General features: G+C 45.5%; 2 protein-coding genes across 3 annotated transcripts in view; both read left to right on the forward strand.

Annotated features, from left to right (window-relative positions):
• The window catches only part of LOC135829925 (poly [ADP-ribose] polymerase tankyrase-1-like), a gene marked incomplete at its 5' end in the record, with an annotated part of 35,350 nt that extends 26,402 nt beyond the window's left edge, over window positions 1–8,948 (forward strand). The window contains 8 exon segments of one of the 2 annotated variants that reach the window (XM_065342303.1): window positions 86–181; window positions 785–883; window positions 1,429–1,527; window positions 2,587–2,685; window positions 3,219–3,317; window positions 3,769–3,867; window positions 5,545–5,643; window positions 8,139–8,948. In XM_065342303.1, coding sequence (XP_065198375.1) covers window positions 86–181; window positions 785–883; window positions 1,429–1,527; window positions 2,587–2,685; window positions 3,219–3,317; window positions 3,769–3,867; window positions 5,545–5,643; window positions 8,139–8,267 — 819 coding nt within the window. 2 annotated transcript variants of the gene reach the window in all.
• The window catches only part of LOC135829923 (uncharacterized), a 176,955-nt gene that overhangs the window by 99,591 nt on the left and 53,232 nt on the right, over window positions 1–24,132 (forward strand). The gene's annotated exons all lie outside the window — the stretch shown is intronic.

Genomic DNA, 24,132 nt, shown 5'->3' on the forward strand with positions numbered 1-24,132 from the left:
TGATCTACTATTGTTTTCCTGTAATCTCATATCCAACGTAATGAGAACCTTTTCGTGAGCTGTTGCCCTTTGCCTGTGTTTCCAGAGTGGCAACACACCATTGCTCTATGCTGTCATGAACGGAAGAAACAATTTTTTCCATACCTTGTTCGAAGCTGGTGACAAGGACATCCAGAATAGTGTAAGAGCACAGTTTTTGAGTGTTGTGCATGGTGATACATACAGTAAGAATATAGAGTAAAATATTAGTTTCTCTGGCCCCGACCTAATTGGAATTTTTTCATGACCTGAACTGCGTCTCTGGCCTTGCCATTCAGCGCACGGTGAAGTCGGCGCAGGTTCTCCGCATGCGAAAACCCAAAATTCCCTGGTTGTTGTCTTGAACATCTTTTTGAAGATCAGCCATTCTTCAGGCTGCCCGGCAAACTGTGGCAGATCCCACCAGCTTGCCTGGCCATATAGCCTTTCATATGTTGCTGTGATCAAGTGTCCGAGGACTTCTGCGTGTATACCGCTGCCAATATAGCTCCAACGAACTGTGTGATGTCAGACTGCGGCTGCAACGTAACATCTGACTGTGGCGGCTGTTGCTGACCTACTGCAAGACTGTGTACTGTGGCTGTCAGTGGCGTGTCCAGGATTTGACTGAGGGGGGGGGGGGGGACTGTTTCATTCCACTCTCCATTGTTATGACTGCGTTGATCTGCAATTATTGTGATTGTGATCAAATATGTAAGTTATTGAGTACTTTTCGTGGACCCCTGTTTCTTTCCTGTGCTTCCAGGCTGGTGACACTCCATTGCACTGTGCCACCAAGCAATGCAATGTCGACATTTGCAAAACCCTGCTCGGTGCCGGTGCCGAGAAGGACATCCAGAATATGGTAAGAGTACAGTTTCTAGTGTAGTGCCTGGTGTACATGCATGTACTGTATTCACTCTTTACCCAATACGTACAGTAAAGCACTTGTTCCTCTGACCCTGTCCCAACTGGAATCTTGTCATGACCTGAACATTATATATTCATACACTAACTCGAAGCCAGTTAAAAGTCCACCGGAACATGTGGAATTATATCAAAGACGGAACTGGGGAAGAACCTTTGGGCAAAATCCTGCTGTCTACTTGAAATTGGTCAATTTAATTCCGTTTCATACTATGCTCATGCAAAGGTTTTGCATGTTTACGCTCTCAACAGCTACTAGCTTGGATTCACTGGATGATCACTCATAAATTGTCAATTGCTAGCCCTGAGTGAAAGTTCAAACGTACAAAATTAGACGATGTGTGGGATAAATTGTGAATTTGTCAACTGTTGCATTCTACTCTCCACTGTTATGACTGCGTTGATCCGCACTTGTGATTGTGATCTAATATGTAACTTATTGAGTACTCTTCGTGGACCCCTGTTTCTTTCCTGTGCTTCCAGGATGGTGACACTCCGTTGCACTGTGCCGTCAAGCAATGCCATATCGCAATTTGCGAAACCCTGCTCGATGTCGGTGCCGAGAAGGACATCCAGAATTGGGTAAGGGTACAGTTTCGAGTGTAGTGCCTGGTGTACATGCATGTACTGTTTTCACTCTTTACCCAACACGTACAGTAAAACAAATGTTTCTCTGACCCTGTCCCAACTGGAATCTGGTCATGACCTGAACACATTTTTTATGTACTGACTCGAAGCTAGTTAAAAGTTCAACGCAACAAGTGGAATTATATCAAAGACGGAACTGGGGAAGAACTTTTGGGCAAAATCCTGCTGTCTACTTGAAATTAGTCAATTTAATTCCGTTTCATACTACAGTAAAACCTGTAATGGCGACCACTCGGATATGGCGACTACTCGACCATGGCGACCACTTTTCCTTGTCACGGACGCATTCACATTCAAAACACCTCGGATAAGGCGACCACTCGCTCAACGCGACCGGCGACCACCCACCCGGGACCGCGTTGCACAGTGCTAGTACATGTAAATGTATGCATTGCATAGTGCACCATGCATGGTAGATCTACACATCAGTGCAGGAAGTGTAGATGTACATGGTGCATGCACGACATTTGACAGGTCTGAGGACCCCAGGCACATAAGTCGTGCTAGAGTAGCATAGGTGTGTGCAATGCACTGATCAAAATGATGTATCACAATCATGTGGACATGGTCACGTAACCCACTGAACCTGGATAAGAAGACCACCTGACCACGGCGACCACTTTTTCTCGTCCCTTGAGACCTTAGACAGGTTTCACTGTATGCTCATGCAAAGGTTTTGCATGTTTACGCTCTCAACATTCAAATAGATTGAGCGTCCCGAGTCGTTTTCACCTTGCTTACTAGCTTGGATTCACTGGATGATCACTCATAAATTGTCAATTGCTAGCCCTGAGTGAAAGTTCAAACGTACAAAACGAGACGATGTGTGGGATAAACAGTTTTCTCTGTGTGTGGGATAAATTGTGAATTTGTCAACTGTTGCATTCTACTCTCCACTGTTATGACTGCGTTGATCTGCACTTGTGATTGTGATCTAATATGTAACTTATTGAGTACTCTTCGTGGACCCCTGTTTCTTTCCTGTGCTTTCAGGATGGTGACACTCCGTTGCACTATGCCGTCGAACAATGCAATATCCATATTTGCAAAGCCCTGCTCGATGTCGGTGCCGAGAAAGACATCCGGAATAGTGTAAGGGTACAGTTTCGAGTGTAGTGCCTGGTGTACATGCATGTACTGTTTTCACTCTTTACCCAGTACGTACAGTAAAACAGTTGTTTCTCTACTCTAAGTCGAAGCCAGTTAAAAGTTCACCACAACAAGTGGAATTATATCAAAAACGGAACTGGGGAAGAACTTTTGGGCAAAATCCTGCTGTCTACTTGAAATTGGTCAATTTATTTCCGTTTCATACTATTCTCATGCAAAGGTTTTGCATGTTTACGCTCTCTACATGCAAATAGATTGAGCGTCCCGAGTCGTTTTCACCTTGCTTACTAGCTTGGATTCACTGGATGATCACTCATAAATTGTCAATCGCTAGCCCTGAGTGAAAGTTCAAACGTACAAAATGAGACGATGTGAGTGATAAATTGTGAATTTGTCAACTGTTGCATTCTACTCTCCACTGTTATGACTGCGTTGATCTGCACTTGTGGTTGTGATCTGATATGTAACTTATTGAGTACTTTTCGTGGACCCCTGTTTCTTTCCTGTGCTTCCAGGCTGGTGACGCTCCGTTGCACTGTGCCGTCAAGCAATGCAATATCGCAATTTGCGAAAACCTGCTCGATGTCGGTGCCGAGAAGGACATCCAGAATATGGTAAGAGTAAAGTTTCGAGTGTTGTGCCTGGTGTACATGCATGTACTGTTTTCACTCTTTACCCAATACGTACAGTAAAACAAATGTTTCTCTGACCCTGTCCCAACTGGAATCTGTCATGACCTGAACACATTTTTTTATGTACTAACTCGAAGCTAGTTAAAAGTTCACCGCAACAAGAGGAATTCTATCAAAGGTGGAACTGTGGAAGAACGTTTGTTGGTCAATTTCATTCCGTTTTCCCATGCTATGCTCATGGAAAGGTTTTGCATGTTTACACTCTCAACATGGAAGTAGATTGAGCGATGTGTGGGATAATTTTGTAATTTGTCAACTGTTGCATTCTACTCTCCACTGTTATGACTGCATTGATCTGCACTTGTGATTGTGATCTAATATGTAACTTATTGAGTACTCTTCGCGGACTCCTGTTTCTTTCCTGTGCTTCCAGGCTGGTGACACTCCATTGCACTATGCCGTCAAGCAATGCAATATCCCAATTTGCGAAACCCTGCTCGATGCCGGTGCCGAGAAGGACATCAAGAATTGGGTAAGGGTACAGTTTCGAGTGTAGTGCCTGGTGTACATGCATGTACTGTTTTCACTCTTTACCCAATACGTACAGTAAAACAAATGTTTCTCTGACCCTGCCCCAACTGGAATCTGGTCATGACCTGAACATATGTTCATACAGTAACTCGAAGCCAGTTAAAAGTTCACCACAACAAGTGGAAAAAAAATCAAAGACGGAACTGTGGAAGAACCTTTGGGCAAAATCCTGCTGTCTACTTGAAATTGGTCAATTTAATTCCGTTTCATACTATGCTCATGCAAAGGTTTTGCATGTTTACGCTCCCAACATGCAAAATAATAGATTGAGCGTCCCGAGTCGTTTTAACCCTTTACCAGCCGCAGGATTTATATGTAATAAAACGAGGTCCACTAGATTGAGAATAGAGACTAAACGGTAAATAATTTGTAGTGACACCTTTATAGTTCTGAAAAGCTGGTAGAATTACCTTTCATATGAGACTAAAGCCAAGCTGATAACATGTAGAATCGTTGCCATTCATGGCGAACAATAACTTGAGCAATGCGGCCGAATTAGCAAATTCGAGGACCAAGACGATATGTACACTGTTCAGCTTCAGCTCATGCACCAGTTCATCTGTCAAGATTCAAACACCAGCAGAACCAGGCTCAGTGTTCTAGCGCTCATTTTTGGTGCATGTCACGCATCATGGGCTGTGCAGTGTGCACTGCACTGGGGAAATCGCGAACACTTACTTCAGCATGAAGTGCGTCACAGTCACACATACACACTTGAAATTTCAACTCCACCCGTTTGCTGGACTTCGAGCTTCGGCGCTTGAGTATTTTACTTCGTGCTATATCGAATGATACATCGTTGGAAAGCTGCGTTCAATAGCTTTCCAATGAGCCGTCATATGTTGAATTTGAAGTAGGCAGACCGACGTTATAGCTGTTTGTACAGTGCTCTATGCCCGTTTAGCATGAAATGTGCAACAGTCACACGCTTGAAATTTCAACTTCAGGCCGTTTCCTGGACTTCGAGCTTCGGCGCTTGAGTATTTTACTTCGCGCTGTATCGAGTGAAACATCGTTGGAAAGCTGCGTTCAATAGCTTTCCAATGAGCCGTCATTTGTTGAATTAGAAGTAGGCAGACCGAAGTTATAGCTGTTTGTACAGTGCTCTATGCTCGTTTAGGATGAAGTGCGTCACGCTTGAAATTTCAACTTCACTCGGGTGCATTCAACCGTGATTTTCTCGAAAAAATGATGTGCACCACACGGTTTTCTCGATAGTAGGTGATTCCGTAGGTTTTCAGCAGTAGTTTGCGATTAGTCCAACCGCAGTGCGGCAAAAAACCATGGTTTACAGCGCGAAAAACTAATGCGTCGAATTCGACTCATTCGCACTATGTACGGGTGGTAAAGGGTTAACCTTGCTTACTAGCTTGGATTCACTGGATGATCACTCATAAATTGTCAATTGCTAGCCCTGAGTGAAAGTTCAAACGTACAGAATGAGACGATGTGTGGGATGAACAGTTTTCTGTGTGTGTGGGATAAATTGTGAATTTGTCAACTGTTGCATTCTACTCTCCATTGTTATGACTGCTTTGTTCTAAAATTGTGATTGTGATTTATTATGCAGCCTATTGAGACTGAGTTCTGGACTGTTGTTTCTTACCTGTGCTTCCAGGATGGCGACACTCCGTTGCACAAGGCAGTCATGAGAGGTTCACTCGATGTGTGTCAAGCGCTGCTCGCTGCAGGGGCGGACTGCAACATCAGGAATGAGGTAAAGAACAGTATATAGAGTGCCTGGAACCATGATGATCATGTTCTGTGCTTACACTGTACGATTTAGAAGGAAAACAAATTACCTATGTGTTCCCCTGATCTTTGCCCAATGGGAATCATGTGTTCCCCTGATCTTTGCCCAATGGGAATCATGTGTTCCCCTGATCTTTGCCCAATGGGAATCATGTCACAATGGCAATTTTTTCAAATTTACTGCCTCCTCAACACTGTAATTTGTGCAGATCTTTGCCCCAGCGGTTTTGTGACTATTATTCTTAAAATTGGCCTCATGGCCATTGCTTACAAGGTTGGTATATGGTTGAGAGACGCCCTCACACCAGAATCGTTCACCTGAGCATGTGCAGACGGAACATTATCTGTGTTCCATCCAGTACACATATGAGCTGCTAGTATTTCGAAGTACGAGAACTTGGAACGACTTCGGGAGAAGCAGACAGGAGAACTTCGGGTGCATGAGCCGAAAAGCAGTTCGAACTATATTGTATCAAACATCCCTTTAGGTTAGCACAGCGCAGGCTCTGTTCTTGCACATAGCAGCTTGTGCCAACAGGACCTGGAGCATTGTAGCCGTGCATACAGGATTTTCAATTTTCCAATTTTCCGTGCATGAATGTGCGTGCACTAGCTCCACAAACTGGTTTCGAGAGCAAAGCACAGAAGCACAGAAGCTAAGATTTCTGTGCTTCACGTTACTCCTTTGTTTCTTGCGACGCTCTATCTCAACCTGTCGGAGACGTTGTGAGTTCCCGACATGTTGACAGATTGCATGGGCAACTCTGCTCGGTTTGGCCCATGGCTGATTCAGTTGACGGTAACGTTTCCGAAAATCATAAGTAATGCCATACGAGGCATGTACTACGCATCTGTGGACGTATGAACTTGGCCAGATTTCACTCTACAGTAAAACCTGGTGTAAGCGACATCTGGGTTTAGCTACCACCTGCTTTTAACGACCGTTTTTCCATGCATGGACAGTACTATACAGAAACTGCACCTGCCTTGCGCGACCAGCGACCATCTTTTAGTGTACCAAGTGCCATATTGCACCTGCACAATGCGACCAAAACTAACCGGAACTTACCAAAAATGCTCTAAACATGTGAGCTATGGGACCAGGTTGAACCCAGAAGGCGCTGACAACTGTTTCAGTCCAAATGCAGCTCACAACATGTGCTGTACATGCTGGTGGCGCTTGGGTCTTTTCCCTCCTCCGGGGGACCAACCACGGGCAGTTTCCGGAACGTATTCCCAGAGGTGAAAGAAAGTGATTTGTGAGCCTTGCTCATGAAAAAAATAGGTCCCGGATTTGAGTCCTGGTGGATCTGGCATTTTTTATCTCCTTTTGGGCAGTTCACTTCCCCGACTGGTCCTTTGAAATTAGAAGTTCTTCCCATCCTTTAAAATTATTCACTTTCTTTCAATTCTGGTAGCACATTCCAGAACTGACCTCGGTTGGTCTCCTGGGGAGGGATAAAGACCCGAGAGTCATCAGTATGTGTGGCACGTGTTGTGAGCTGCCTTTGGAGTGAAAAGCTTGTCAGCGCCTTCTGGTTTCAGCTTGGTTCAATAGTTGGGATGGTTATAGCGTTGCCCACAACAATCAAGGTCCCGGATTCGAGAGTTCACTTCCTCGACTCATCCTTTGAAATTTGAAGTTCTCCCAATCTTTAAAAGAATTCCTTTTGAAAGCCATAAAACGCAAACTCCAAAATTGCTGCTGAATCATCCGGGAGCATTCCAGATGTGAATACAAGATTTCCGTACATGAACCCTCACGTCAGGTTTAGGTGCACTAGCTGCACAACTGCTTTCGTGAGCAAAGAACAGAAGCACGGAAGCTAAGACTTCTGAGTGCCTTCCTCCTCCGTTTGTTCCTTGCGCTACTCTATATCATCAACATGGCGGAGACGTCGTGAGTGCCATTCCGTTTGCAGAATGCATGCTAAACTCCGCTTGGTTTGGCCCTGCGCGGATTCAGTTGACGGCAACTTTTCTCCAGATCATAAGGCAATTATACCGTACGAGGTATGTACTACGAATCTGCAGCTGCGTGAATCGCCTGGGTTTCACTGAACCTGCACTATGAGTACGATATTAAATTACACATGCAGGACAAAAGGCAAAGAATCCATTTTGAAAGCGGCAAAAACACAAACTCCGAAATTGCTGCTGAATCATCCGGGAGGGATCAGATTAAGGCAGTGGCCAAGTACCGTAGTGAGTATTGAAATCCATCCCAGAGTGCAAAGCTGATACCCTGGACCCGTTCCGATGTCATCACTGCACTGGTACATGTGTATGTCCAGCCGCATTCGTACCACTTCCTGGGTATCAAGGACTGTGCGAGTTCATGGCACCAAATAGTGCACTTTGGGTGGGATTTCCCCGAGCACAACTGCACAAGTACCTGTATGACATGATGTATATACTGATAAGTGTGGAATGTGTATATTGCAACTGTCCTGTGTTTAGGATGGCGAGACTCCATTGGACAAGGCGCGAAACAACGGCCACCGTTCAGTTGAAGAGCTATTGAAGAAGGTCACTTCAGAATCTGCTGAATCACCTGGGAGGGATCAGATTAAGGCTGAAATAGAATGAGTGTCGTTGTGATAACATCATTTACGAGGGTCGTTGTGATAACATCATTTACGAGTGCGTTGTTACGATACAGTGTTTGTAGTGCGTTGTGCGTGTTTGTCGGATAATAATATCAATAACAATACGCCGATATAATAATAGTTGCATAGATAGTACTTACGTTGTTGCTTGCATTATCGCTCTCCACAGCAACTCCACTGCGTGCGGCGTTCTATATATTCATGTTCTGTACACTGACTCTCTCTGACAGGGTTTTGTGTCACCCTGTCGCTGGGCGCAAGCACCCTCTGACAGACCAAACCGATTCGCTTCATCTTTGCAATATTTATCTCCTTTTGATTTGAATTTCTGTTTGTTCTGCACTCTGACTTTTCCTTGTTGCACCTGCGCTTTTGGACGCGGAACTTTGCTGTCGCCATTATGATTATATCCATGGTTACGTTGTACGTTGACTCATCGATGCATCATGCATGATTAAGTGATCATCTGCTTTTCTACTCTTCGATCTTCATGCATGCACGCACTGATGTACACGTAAGCCACTGCACGCACTGATGTACACGTAAGCGAATGCACGCACGCGGGCACGTTTTGCTGATGACAGCGATTTGGCGATCGTTGTTCTTGGTTCTTTTCTTGTTGTTATCTTCTTGTAAATATCTTAAAACTTTGTTTCTCCTACCTGGTCGCTTGGTGCACTGGCCTGTGTAAGCGACGGTGATGGTGGTTTGTGGAGTACAGTAGTGAAGAATACTAGACGACAACTTTTGGTCCCGAAACCCTAGCTTGAGGTTGAGCCTTTCAGGGCTGTTTCTTCGTTTTTCAGTTTTCTCGTTCTGTAAGTGTTTGTAGCCTGTAGGGCTGTGTTACCTTAGTGGGTAGTAATGTCGACGTTGAAGGTTGACGGATTTGTTGAGCCCTTCAAGGGTAAACATGACCACTGGGACATGTTCTGGGTCAAGTTTCAAGTGAATGGCGAATGTTCTGGTTGGGACACCGAAGCACTGACTTGAAAGCTGATAACCAGGTTGCCCCTGTTCTCGCTCTACATATACTGGCATACACAGAGACACAGACAGCAATAGCGACAACACACAAAGTGAAGGGTAGTTGGCCGCAGCCAGATGTGAACCGGATAACGAGTGAGGTATGGAAGCAAGCAAGGACTGAGAACAGAGTGTCTCAGATAGAATAGGCGTGCCAGTGGATAGCAGAAATAGGCCATGATGCAGAAGCACTTGGGACCGTCAGATTAATTTTCCTGGACCGAGCCAGCCGGGAAAAAACCCTCGCGCCGACGGACGCATTTGCGAGGGAAAAAACCGGGTGTATATCCCCAATGGCGATTAGGCATCATGTAGGCATGGCAAGCACATCACGGCAAACATGATAAAAAGCATTGATGATATGCACAGAAATAAAGGGTGGGAGGGCAGGGACACTGGTGAGACTCAAAACTGACTGAAGAAGTCAGGAAAATAAGCGACAACAAAGAACACACCAGATGCCATATTTGCAACTGAAAATATTTCGCGAGAAATCATTTCTCGCCTATCTCGCTACGCTCGGCCGGCGAGAAATACAACTTCTTGTAATCAGATGCTCTGTTAGTTTACTCCAAGATGCCGTCAGCTTATCAGAAACACAAAGCCAAGGTGGTGAATGTAATGAAAAAGACATTTGGAGTGTCACCAGGAGATGCATATCGCCAATTCAGTAACCGGCGGTACCGGCTGGATGAGACGCCTGAGGCGTATGTTGCAGACTTGTGCCACCTGCTGTCTGCGGCCGGCCACTCCGGCGATGGTGATGACAACGCCATCATCATTGAACAGCTGCTGGCGTGGCTACCGGTCCACTTGGAACGGCAGATACGCCTCTCGTGCGCTGGCGTCAAGTTCTCGGTACCGGACATTGTGTGCAAGATTCGTGCCGTAGCCGTTGTGGATTCGTCCCGGCCTCATACGGGGATGGCAGCAGCAGCCAGTGGCAGTGCTGCGCCCCGAGGTTGCAGCAGCAGTGGTGGCAACAGCGCTAGTGGAAAAGCTCCCAAGGCCAATACACTTTGTTACTTCTGTAACGAGCCCGGGCACATTCGCCGGAACTGCCCGAAGCGGACTGCCAGCTGAGGAACACTTCAGTGCGTGTTCTGCGATAAGACCGGGCACTTGAAAAAGGATTGCTTCCATCCGAAAAAGTGTCTGGAGGCGCAGTCGGTGAACAGCGTTTCAGCGGGATCTGTGCGCGGCGCAGACAAGGTGCTCTGCCTGCAGAATCATGCCTTCGGTGGGCTAACGCGCATCGCGCATATACTCAGATGTCTCGTCTCCGGGCGGAAGCCGCTATCGAGCAACTGCTATCGTGGATACTGGTTCCACTCGCACACTTATTTCTCGTGCTCGGCTCGCGCACATGCCTGATGTGCAGTTGTTTCGTGCCGACAGCGCGTCGACCATCCTCGCGTTGCACGGTAAGCCCCTTGATGTACTAGGCTCGGCACAGCTGCAGTTCCACCGCGATGATGGACCGGTGCGCATACCCTGCACATGTATAGATGTACTTGTAGTCCCGAATTTATTGGTGGTGGCTGCCGATGTCTTGCTAGGCAACGACCTTGTTGCACGGTGTGGTGGCGTCAGCGTGTCATATGACGATGACGGCAGCATGAGTCACTTAGTTTTCGGAGAACAAGTGCCTGCTGCTGCTCAGCTGCTGCAGCCGCTGGTCGGGTCACCTCACCTGATCAGGCTGATGCTGCTGACACAGCGTCCAAGCTGTCGCGTCATGTTTCTGTGTCACAGGATTGTGACCTGTCAGCTTTTCTATTATTGTATTCACAACGACACCGCTATGCTACGTAAGTTTCTACGTAAGGTGCTCGGTACGTCACTTAGGCTACGTAAGTTTCTACGTAAGGTGCTCGGTATTAGATCTACTAACGCGTGGTAGCCGCGTGCTGTGCACGTGCACGGCAGACATTGTGTTGCATGCAGTGCAGTCCGCGAGGAACTAGGGTGCTGGCAAAAGTCGTGCAGCCCAATACGTGGCTCAAAAACGTGATTTTTTGAACTTGGAGCAAAATTCTGCACACTTTCGCGTGTTTCCATGATACGACAAGTTGCGCACGGTCTGCCCACATTCAAATACAGTGCTGCCAAAAAAAGACAGCGTGCAACAAAAAAATCTTTCCTTGCAAGGGCACATTTTAGGCCATAACTCTTGAACGGCTGGTCAGATCGGGACACAATTTTCAGAGAATTTGCAGCTATTCAAGCTCTTTCAACTTACGTAATAATAATAATAATAATAATAATAATAATTTTAGAATTGCGATCAACAGAACGAGCTGAACCGACATTTCACAAAGGCTTTTATTGTTTTCAAAAAACGAGTGGATACGAAGGCAGTGAAGAACGTGGAAGAAAGAAAAAATGTGATATGGAAAAAAAATGATGAACAAAAAATTTGTACTTCGAACTAGTTTTCGCACAACACTCCTCAGGAAGCTACGTTGTACTAATGAAAAACAATCCAGAAAGATACTAATAAAGAGAAATGGAGTGAGAAGAAACAACACCTATGAAAATGATAATCCTAGCACTAAGGTAATAACAGGAAAAACTGCGAAAGCAATTAACGAACTTGTAAGGACTACTAGTATACTGTGACACAAGATATGACACCATGGCCAACCAAAGCCAAACCGACAGAACAAGCTGCCACTAAAACAATTTCAAACGAATAATGCTGTCCTTCTGGACACACAGATCAGGCTTATGAATACGTTGACAAACAGCTTCTAACACACTCAACTGCAACTTATAACCATGACGAGCACGGCACAAAACAGAAAAAGAAGAATCAGAATACACCTTGCAACAATCAGGACGAGATGCAAGATGCTTATACACTGATGACTTCCTACTAGAAAACACACGCTCGCACCCACTCTTACTCACACAATCATTCTCGCTCTCACACTCACCGGAATCACTGGACTCACTGGCCGAATCCTCCTCAACGACGTCCTGCCTCGGAGCAATCAGGTCCCGTCTCCTCCCATCCCTCGTCTCACGTTCCTGTTGTGTATTACGTTGGCTCGGTACTTCCGTACTGAAATAGGTCATGGTGTAATTAGCAGTTGTTCTTCTGGGTCTCGTTGATATTGAGGTAGGTATTTTTGTCGTCTCTGCCGGTGATGCAGCAAGCGATGCTGATGCAAACGTGTCTGCATGCAACACACGTGGCGTCGCCGAAGCCACATCCACCTCCGCTGGTGGAGGGAGTGACTTGGTCATGGCCACGGGAGCCAATGGTGGACTTGTCGAGTGGGACGCTAGGTCCTGTGTTGGCGGAGGTAGTGGTTGTTTACGGGGTCTTCCCCGCGTGGGACTCTCCAGTTGTGCGCTACGTATTCATAAGCCTGATCTGTGTGTCCAGAAGGACAGCATTATTCGTTTGAAATTGTTTTAGTGGCAGCTTGTTCTGTCGGTTTGGCTTTGGTTGGCCATGGTGTCATATCTTGTGTCACAGTATACTAGTAGTCCTTACAAGTTCGTTAATTGCTTTCGCAGTTTTTCCTGTTATTACCTTAGTGCTAGGATTATCATTTTCATAGGTGTTGTTTCTTCTCACTCCATTTCTCTTTATTAGTATCTTTCTGGATTGTTTTTCATTAGTACAACGTAGCTTCCTGAGGAGTGTTGTGCGAAAACTAGTTCGAAGTACAAATTTTTTGTTCATCATTTTTTTTCCATATCACATTTTTTCTTTCTTCCACGTTCTTCACTGCCTTCGTATCCACTCGTTTTTTGAAAACAATAAAAGCCTTTGTGAAATGTCGGTTCAGCTCGTTCTGTTGATCGCAATTCTAAAACTATTGTCGCCTCGACGCCTATTTAAATAATAATAATAATTAGGAGTATAATCGATGCAGACATGGCCAAAACAACAACGAGTTCATGGAATTTCATGAAAATCGATTTTGAATAACATAAAAATCCTTAAAAATTCCATGAACTCGTTGTTGTTTTGGCCATGTCTGCATCGATTATACTCCTAATTGCACTAATAAAATTGCTTTCTCCACGCCGACTCTTTAAATAATAATAATAATAATAATTTGGAAAGGATTGGGAGAACTTCAAATTCAAGGGATCAGTCGGGGAAGTGAACTGCCTGAAAAGAGAAAAAAACGCCAGACCCACCAGGACTCGAACCTGGGACCCTGCTTGTCATGAGCAATGCTATAACCACTGAGCTATGGGACCAGGCAGAACCTAGAAGGCGCTCAGTGGTTAGAGCATTACTCATGACAAGCAGGGTCCCAGGTTCGAGTCCTGGTGGGTCTGGCGTTTTTTTCTCTTTTCAGGCAGTTCACTTCCCCGACTGATCCCTTGAATAATAATAATAATAATAATAATAATAATAATAATAATAATTTGAAACTCGGATGTTGAGCCATAAATAAATGTAAAATAGAAAAGGACATATGGATACGAGTTTAGAGTAACTCTCCATCACTGTAACATGATACTATATACAGTCAGAAAGTGCAATAACTCGGCACAAAACTGACAGAATAATAATAATAATAATAATAATAATAATAATAATAATAATAATAATAATATTAACTAGTTTGAGGGAAAGAGACAAACGGGAAAAGTCTGAAGAAAAAATTGACTGTCACCACCAGGACTCGAACCAGGGACCCTCGCTTGTAGCCAGCGATGCTCTAACCACTGAGCTATGGTGTAGTCGTCATCCCAGCAGAGGCCATTCAACATTTTCTTCAGACTTCGTAACTCACACTTCCTGTGAATCCACACAGGCGGGTGGGACGCAGCCCTCACTGTAACCCACACACTTCACGTACAAACTAGCACGCGGGGAGCCCCAAGTCATAAAATATTAACTGGTTTGAGGGAAAGAGACAAACGGGAAAAGTCTGAAGAAAAAATTGACTGTCACCACCAGGACTCGAACCAGGGACCCTCGCTTGTAGCCAGCGATGCTCTAACCACTGAGCTATGGTGTAGTCGTCATCCCAGCAGAGGCCGTTCAACATTTTCTTCAGACTTCGTAACTCACACTTCCTGTGAATCCACACAGGCGGGTGGGACGCAGCCCTCACTGTAACCCACACACTTCACGTACAAACTAGCACGCGGGGAGCCCCAAGTAATAATAATAATAATAATAATAATAACAGTCTCTGCTGGGATGACGACTACACCATAGCTCAGTGGTTAGAGCATCGCTAGCTACAAGCGAAGGTCCCTGGTTCGAGTCCTGGTGGTGACAGTCAATTTTTTCTTCAGACTTTTCCCGTTTGTCTCTTTCCCTCAAACTAGTGAAAATAATAATAATAATAATAATAATTTTTTAAAAGAGGTCGGAGGCGGATAATACTTTAAAACGAAGGTAAGTTATGGGTCGCAAATATCCACGCAAACACACATCCAGTCATAATAAGGCACTTGTCATAAGTATCCGAACGTTTTCGGTCCCTTCTCATCAAGGATTATACAGGGAATGGCTCAAGCTGGAAAGACTAAAACTTATATAGCGTAAAGATAATTAGATAACAACACTCGTGACAAGGTGGAAAATTATCAAGTTTAGCACGACACAAAACTCGAAGGAAAATAATAATAGTGACAACAACATAGTGAGCAAATTAAGTTACATTGTTACCACCTCGACGAGGAGTAACACCAAACAATTGTAGCGACAACACATTTTCTTTCTGTACGCAAAGTTCAGGATCTAACTTACGGATATACAAAGCTTCTAACACAGCCAAATGTAACGCACATCTACCACGTGACAATATTGAGAAAACATTATCACTGTACAACTCACGATAATTGGTACGGGCTGACAGATGTTGCTTGATTGACGAAGTGCGATTCTTAGCTCCATTGGGTGTTGTCTCCTCCAATGTCCCGTCATCTCGCCTCTTCGTGGCATCACCACTGTCTGTCTCTTCGCGTTTCCGCGGCCTTCCACGTTTCTTGACACTAACCGTTGGGTGCGCGATACCCGGTGTCCTTTCCGTTACGTCTCCTCCATTGCGGATTTCTATTGAGCTTCTTACTCCAACTTGTCCGGTGTCCGATATTGAGGTTAGTTTTCGCGGTCTACCACGTTTTCGAATATTGACTGTTGTTGTCACTTCCGTTGTCGTTGTACGTTCGTCCTCATCAGTCCGTATTTTCACTTGGCTTCTCGTCACCCTTTCCGACGCCGACAGATCCTTTGTCAGTTTCGGTGGTTTACGCGTGGGTCTTTCACCATCTTTTATGCTGTTCTCAGCTGGCCCGTGTCCTACACACGCAGAGGAGGACGGGCATGCAGTCACATCTTCACGGGAAGAGGAAGATCCACCGATGGACTGGACAGCACATTTTGGAGGACGACCACGGCGAGGACGACAATCGCGCGCATCAAGCGGAACACAACTTAACGGCACATGTTGACGAATGCGTGCGCCCAGGTGCTGAAAGGTTCTACCTACATACCGATCTTCACATTGTCGGCATTGAAAGAAATAGATAAGGTTACTTTTACTAAGGGTAGGTAGAACATCCTTCTTCACACTGAACGTACGCACTGTCCCAAATATGACGTACAGCTTGACGCACGGATATGATGGACATACGATACCACGAACATCCTTCTCCACGCGCGCAGAACCGGTGCCAACCCAGGGTAAACGGAGCACCACTGGGCAACGGTCAGGTCCAAATTGGATAGGCTTGTCTGTCACCGGTTTTTCGTTGATTAGCTTGACCAGAAATTCCTTTGGATAGCCGTTGTTCGTAAATATTGATGTCAGTCTGTCTAATTCGTCCTGCAATAGATGAGGGGAACATATTCTATGTGCACGATAAACTAGCGCCTTCACAAGATGTCTCTTCGATTTCGTTGGAGTATAGCTCCCCCACGGAATGTAGAGGCCGGTGAACGTTGGCTTCCTATAGATAGTGGTGTCCAAACTCTTAGTGTTAATATTCCGTGATATTTGTACATCCAAGAAGGATAAGCTGCCGTTTTGTTCCGCTTCCGACGTGAATCTCAACGCCGGGTGGAGACTATTCAGAGTTAGTAGAAAAGTCCCACAGACATCCTCATCCTCATCGTGACAGTACACATCGTCTACAAAACGACAGTACATAGAGGGCCACAATGATGGACTAATGGACGCTTCACAGAACCCTACAAAGATATTAGCCAATACAGGACCAAGCGGCGAGCCCATGGCAACGCCATCTATTTGTTTATACATAACGTTGCCAAATGAAAACTCAACGCCCGACGTAACCATTAACATGAGTTTCACAAACTCCGTTTCGTTCAAAGACGGCGGAGTAATGGACTTATTGTGGTACAGTGTTGTTGCGCAGATGTCAATGGTCTCCCGTAGTGGCACGTTAGTAAATAAGCTCACCACGTCATACGAGCACATGAATCCGCTCGATTCAAAGCTTGCGTCCTTTAGCTTTTCTACAAACTCGAAAGTATCTTTGACGCAGTGGCTATTGTAGAGGTTGAGTACCGGTTGTAGCATGGCACATAGCCACTTGGATGTTTTAAATTGCGGTGACCCAGACATGCTGAGTATTGGTCGTAAGGGAATGTTCTTCTTGTGAATTTTTGGGAGCCCGTACATTCGTGGTGGTGTTGATCCCGTCGGCGCCAGATGGTCGTACTCATAATCAGAAATTTGATGTGTTTTTGAAAGAGACAATAGGTATTTGCTAAGTTTAGTGTCGATGTTTTCTGTATGGTCATATACATCGCACCGTCCGAGTCTGCAGAATTTTGTCTTATCCTCTAGTATGACCATCATCTTGGTTTGGTAGTCCTCCCTTGACATAATAACCGTTGCCCGACCCTTGTCCGGGCGGGAGATAATGATATCCGGATTTGTTCGGAGCTCCCTCATGACTTTGAGGTGCTCTCGTGTGAGTGAAAAAGACCGGGTGTCAGGAGAGGACTGCGCAAACCTGTGTGCCTCGGCAGCCAGAGACGCCCGGCAAGCCGCTGCTGTTTCGTCAGATTTTGCTGGTACCTTGGACAATTGCTGCTGGAGCAGCTCAAATTCCGCCAACATCTCCAATCGGTGGAGTTTAGGAGGAATGCCAAAATCTAAACCGCCACACAGCACGTCCTTTTGTAGTTGAGTCAAAGGGATATCGGCAAGATTAATAATAGTATCATAATTGTCGCTACATGTGCCGAATCGGTCCTTTCTCAAGGCAGACACAATCCAAACGTGTTTTGCATGGTGCCTAGATCGTTGTTTACAGTCACATTGCGATATTAGCCATGAAAATCTGACAAAATCGTAGGTATTGAGAAGTCTTCGTACTTTCTGATACGAAGACACAAACCTCGATCGTGCATTGTGAAGTTGGCTCTTTGCCTTGTTAAGATCATCCTGCAAAAGTACTTTCTCGATAGAGATAGAATCATAAAGCTTTAGTTTCTGCACTCGTTTTTGCAAATACTTAGGTGCAACAGAGTAGTGTAGGCAGTCACGGAGTAACCTGACACTGAATATAGCTGTATTGAGGCGACCACGGAGGGCAAGAACGTCATTCAATAGATCAATATGGGTGATTGGGAGGCGTTGTTTGAAGTAATTGAAACAGTGTCGTGACGATAAAAAGTATAAGAGGGCAACAGTCGCTGTTACGCGCATCAGCGTGGACAAAGACCGGCAAGGGGTCTGTACGTCCACCAGTGTAGCCTAGGTGTATTGCAGCTGGACAAGCGCGCAGCATGGGAGCTTCATGCACGCTGTAGAGCTCAAGGCCCTACTACTTACTATCGCTAATACTAGTGAGCAGTGTTGCGAGTCATGTATCCGTCAAGACAACTAACAGGACGGAACGTACATACATGACTGTATAAACTAGCAAAGATTGTACTACGAACAGGTAAAGGTGCATGTACTATAAAATAAATATAAAAATATAATAATAATATTAATAAGAGCCTAAAGCACTAGTAGATGGAACTGGAATTTAACTCTCGGTTTGTGAACACGCTGCTACAAGACACTGAGCAAAGGAGGCCCAGTGTCCAAGTTTGCCTCCACGGTGTAACGATTTTTTAAAAGAGGTCGGAGGCGGATAATACTTTAAAACGAAGGTAAGTTATGGGTCGCAAATATCCACGCAAACACACATCCAGTCATAATAAGGCACTTGTCATAAGTATCCGAACGTTTTCGGTCCCTTCTCATCAAGGATTATACAGGGAATGGCTCAAGCTGGAAAGACTAAAACTTATATAGCGTAAAGATAATTAGATAACAACACTCGTGACAAGGTGGAAAATTATCAAGTTTAGCACGACACAAAACTCGAAGGAAAATAATAATAGTGACAACAACATAGTGAGCAAATTAAGTTACATTGTTACCACCTCGACGAGGAGTAACACCAAACAATTGTAGCGACAACACATTTTCTTTCTGTACGCAAAGTTCAGGATCTAACTTACGGATATACAAAGCTTCTAACACAGCCAAATGTAACGCACATCTACCACGTGACAATATTGAGAAAATATTATCACTGTACAACTCACGACAATTGGTACGGGCTGACAGATGTTGCTTGATTGACGAAGTGCGATTCTTAGCTCCATTGGGTGTTGTCTCCTCCAATGTCCCGTCATCTCGCCTCTTCGTGGCATCACCACTGTCTGTCTCTTCGCGTTTCCGCGGCCTTCCAAGTTTCTTGACACTAACCGTTGGGTGCGCGATACCCGGTGTCCTTTCCGTTACGTCTCCTTCATTGCGGATTTCTATTGAGCTTCTTACTCCAACTTGTCCAGTGTCCGATATTGAGGTTAGTTTTCGCGGTCTACCACGTTTTCGAATATTGACTGTTGTTGTCACTTCCGTTGTCGTTGTACGTTCGTCCTCATCAGTCCGTATTTTCACTTGGCTTCTCGTCACCCTTTCCGACGCCGACAGATCCTTTGTCAGTTTCGGTGGTTTACGCGTGGGTCTTTCACCATCTTTTATGCTGTTCTCAGCTGGCCCGTGTCCTACACACGCAGAGGAGGACGGGCATGAAGTCACATCTTCACGGGAAGAGGAAGATCCACCGATGGACTGGACAGCACATTTTGGAGGACGACCACGGCGAGGACGACAATCGCGCGCATCAAGCGGAACACAACTTAACCCTTTACTGTCCGATTAAAATGTATACAAGCCCACGCAACCACAAAATCTGAAACTAAAATTAGACGTAACTTTGGTTTGAATTTGACGATTTCCACGATCTTGGGCATCCTGGAAAGGCCTTGACGAGACGAACGCAATGAGCCCACACTCGGCCCCACAGGATGCACTGGTCCAGCGCTGCAAGCCAGGGAACGCGCAAAAGCGCTGAGGTCACGCTCGAGATCGATCTCAATCCACCATGTCACCCCTGTAGCTCGTATCGAGCTCAAATATTTTCGTAGAGACTCCCGGGAACCTACTTTCGAATTTGAATCGGTGTAGCCTTGCCAACAGGTGACGTAAACAGGGAAAATCCCAGCCGTCGACATGCGCGTCGCGCTCTGAACGCACATTTCCCGGGACAAGAATTACGAGTGCGATAACTCAGCAACCGCTCTTCGTATCGCTTCGGGAATTGTTCGAGGCGACAGCTAAGACTTTTCTCTTCGACCTACATATTTCGATCTCTCCAAAAGACCTAGATTTGAGCAAGTTACGATAATTTCAAAATGCCTACCCCATCGATCCCATTGGATCGATGCTTGTATGTACGGACAGTAAAGGGTTAACGGCACATGTTGTCATATTTGGGACAGTGCGTGCGTTCAGTGTGAAGAAGGATGTTCTACCTACCCTTAGTAAAAGTAACCTTATCTATTTCTTTCAATGCCGACAATGTGAAGATCGGTATGTAGGTAGAACCCTTCAGCACCTGGGCGCACGCATTCGTCAACATGTGCCGTTAAGTTGTGTTCCGCTTGATGCGCGCGATTGTCGTCCTCGCCGTGGTCGTCCTCCAAAATGTGCTGTCCAGTCCATCGGTGGATCTTCCTCTTCCCGTGAAGATGTGACTGCATGCCCGTCCTCCTCTGCGTGTGTAGGACACGGGCCAGCTGAGAACAGCATAAAAGATGGTGAAAGACCCACGCGTAAACCACCGAAACTGACAAAGGATCTGTCGGCGTCGGAAAGGGTGACGAGAAGCCAAGTGAAAATACGGACTGATGAGGACGAACGTACAACGACAACGGAAGTGACAACAACAGTCAATATTCGAAAACGTGGTAGACCGCGAAAACTAACCTCAATATCGGACACCGGACAAGTTGGAGTAAGAAGCTCAATAGAAATCCGCAATGGAGGAGACGTAACGGAAAGGACACCGGGTATCGCGCACCCAACGGTTAGTGTCAAGAAACGTGGAAGGCCGCGGAAACGCGAAGAGACAGACAGTGGTGATGCCACGAAGAGGCGAGATGACGGGACATTGGAGGAGACAACACCCAATGGAACTAAGAATCGCACTTCGTCAATCAAGCAACATCTGTCAGCCCGTACCAATTGTCGTGAGTTGTACAGTGATAATGTTTTCTCAATATTGTCACGTGGTAGATGTGCGTTACATTTGGCTGTGTTAGAAGCTTTGTATATCCGTAAGTTAGATCCTGAACTTTGCGTACAGAAAGAAAATGTGTTGTCGCTACAATTGTTTGGTGTTACTCCTCGTCGAGGTGGTAACAATGTAACTTAAGTTGCTCACTATGTTGTTGTCACTAGTATTATTTTCCTTCGAGTTTTGTGTCGTGCTAAACTTGATAATTTTCCACCTTGTCACGAGTGTTGTTATCTAATTATCTTTACGCTATATAAGTTTTAGTCTTTCCAGCTTGAGCCATTCCCTGTATAATCCTTGATGAGAAGGGACCGAAAACGTTCGGATACTTATGACAAGTGCCTTATTATGACTGGATGTGTGTTTGCGTGGATATTTGCGACCCATAACTTACCTTCGTTTTAAAATAATAATAATAATAATAATTTTAATATGGCAATAAGTAGGACGAGCTGAAGCGACATGTGGACTACTTTATTAACAATGTAAGCGATGGAGACGATGCAAGAAACAATCTAAAGGGTAAGGAAAATACATGTAAGAAGAAAAAGGGCAATGGAAAAAAAGATGATTTATTCGAACAAGTTTTCGTACAACACTCTTCAGGAATCACCGTTGTACTAAAGAACAAAATGAGAACAAAGGAACTAATATAGCAATCAAGGTAGGGTGACACGATACAATGACAGCACTGGAATATCGAGGTGCGATTTCTCACAAAAGCGTGCAGAACACAAGGGGTATACAAGTAAGAACTAAGCGTGACAAGTGTGTATCAGCAACAAAAACAAAAAAATGAGAACGAATGATAATAATAACAATAATAAACAAGAAGGTGACAAAACACATTTAGGCACAAGTGGCAACAACGTTGCCACACTACACAAAAGAACATTATTTGAACAATTTTAGGGCAATAACACTATCTTTCTGGACACACAAATTCGGCTTATGAATGCGCTGACAAACAGCTTCCAAAACTTGTAACTGCAAAAGATAACCATGACGAGCACGGCACAAAACAGAAAAACAGGAATCAGAATAAGTACGACAACAGTCAGTACTAGAAACCAAATGATTGTATACTGAAGACTTATTACGAGACGGACGCACACAATCTCGACTCACGCGCACACCCTCACACTCACTCTCACCCTCACTCAGCTCACCTTCTCCCTCACTGTCCGAATCAGAACCTGCTCCGTCATCCACAGCGGTTCGACTCTCCTCCTCACTTGCATCGTCCTGCGTCTCACCTTCACCACCCACGCCAACCGTGAATGCCGTTGCCTTCATGTCAGTCGTCGTCCTTTCCGATTGTTTCTTTTGTATTTTTACCGTGAATTCATAGGTCCGGTTGTAATCTGCTGTAGATCTCCGTGGTCTGTCATTTGCTGCTTTGTTTTGTGGATTAGTTGTTGTTGTTGTTGGATGTGAACCTGGTGTTGTTGTTGGATGTGAAGCTGGTGTTGTTGTTGCAGCCATGGTTTTTGGTCTTTTTGTTGAATCCAGCTCTAGTTCCGGTGGGACAAATCGACCGCGGCGGGTGCTCTCCACCAACACATACCTCGAAGGAGGAGGGTCAGGGGGAGGCAGAGGTGCTGTCACCACTCGAGGCACAGCCCCATGCAAAGCACCCAGAGGCACAGACTTAGGCACACCCGAGGGCTGCACCAATGGTGGTTCCGCACGCACCTCCAAAGAGCTGCCAAGCTCAAGCCCGTCCAACACAGATGTCAGAGGGGGAGCGGCAGACAGCGGCAGGGAACTATCCTGCCGTGTAGGTGATGGGTTTTCCTAGGCCTCCCGCGTTTGGGCCTCTCAGATTGCGCACTGGGTGGAAGGATGTGAAGTGGAGTGTGTGCCTGCGGAGTGTGTGCCTGCGAATCATGAGGTCCCGAGTTCAAGACCCGCGCTGGTAGCAGGGAGCGTGTAAAAAGACTTTTTACGCGTGCTGAACTGCGCCGACACCCACGGTCAACTGGGTACTCACAGCTCGGAGTGAGAATAACAAGGATGCAGTTTACAGGGTTATGGGCCGTTACACGCCCGATTGGTTGAGAGACTAACCTCCTCTCCCCTGACTCACTTGTGAGGTCTGCATTCGCCACTAAGGTTAACCCTTTCAGCCCTGACTGGAAAATCACCTCCCACTGGGCCAAAAATGGCAATTTTTGAAAATGCATATTCTGGTCCAAAATTGGTTGGAGATGTTGGGTATGGACATATGCACTGTGAATCCAAAGAAATTTTGTAGGATTTCATTGTACGAGACTCATAACACCATATTTAGATATGCGACTTTTGGCGAATTTTCCTCAAAATTCATTCAATTTTGGGCAATTGACGACAAAGATCAGACAAGCAATGGCAAGCAGTGCTTTAACTGGTCAGTGTTGACTTCAGAATGGAGAAATGTCATATAACATGCTTGATATGATCCTGGTGTTCTACGGCAACCTAGACTAGAGTACAGCAACTCGTTTTATACGGCGCTTGCATCATATGCGACTTCGCGATCCAGAATGGGTCTTTCTTTTTCTTGGGCGCCTCGTAAAGCTTGAATCCTCCAGCAGCCCTACCTACTTCAAGACAAAACCATGTGATGGACAGTGAGGATGCCGAGTAACTGGAGTAGCAACCACAGCAACTGCATCAGCTATAATAGCAGCCGGTGCAGTGGCAGCGGTTGGCTCATTGTGCTCGGCGCATCCCAGGGTGATTCATCTCTGGCCGCACGCGTACGTACGTACGCGGCACGGGTAAAGTCATATTGATGGAGAATGCAATGCTGCTCATTCTCTGATTTGGACACTCGCTGGCAAGATAATCCAGCCATCTAAATAGTCTGAAGCATTCCCTAAACAGCCGAGTGCATACTGCGTACCGGTGTACGTACGCATGAAAATTCAAGAAACAATCGGCTGCGCAATTATTTCTGATAGTGATTCAAAATAGCACAATTGTTGACTATTCTGGATTATTCTGGATTCATATTAGATAGTAATCTCCATCCTGTAGGTGCCTGGCTCTGTACTCAACATACAATACCTACATGTATGCACATCTCTATTGTGGGCTGCATGCATGCCTGACCAGTACACTTGACTTCAAATTCAAATATTTTCAAAAATCTGACCTTCAAATTTGATCGCAGTTTACTTGAGGAACTTCAGCAAACGGGCTCACGACAGATAGCTCCTGCTCAGAACACCATGCCT

This window comes from Sycon ciliatum, chromosome 13, assembly GCF_964019385.1.
Source record: "Sycon ciliatum chromosome 13, ocSycCili1.1, whole genome shotgun sequence".
Lineage (NCBI taxonomy): Eukaryota > Metazoa > Porifera > Calcarea > Leucosolenida > Sycettidae > Sycon > Sycon ciliatum.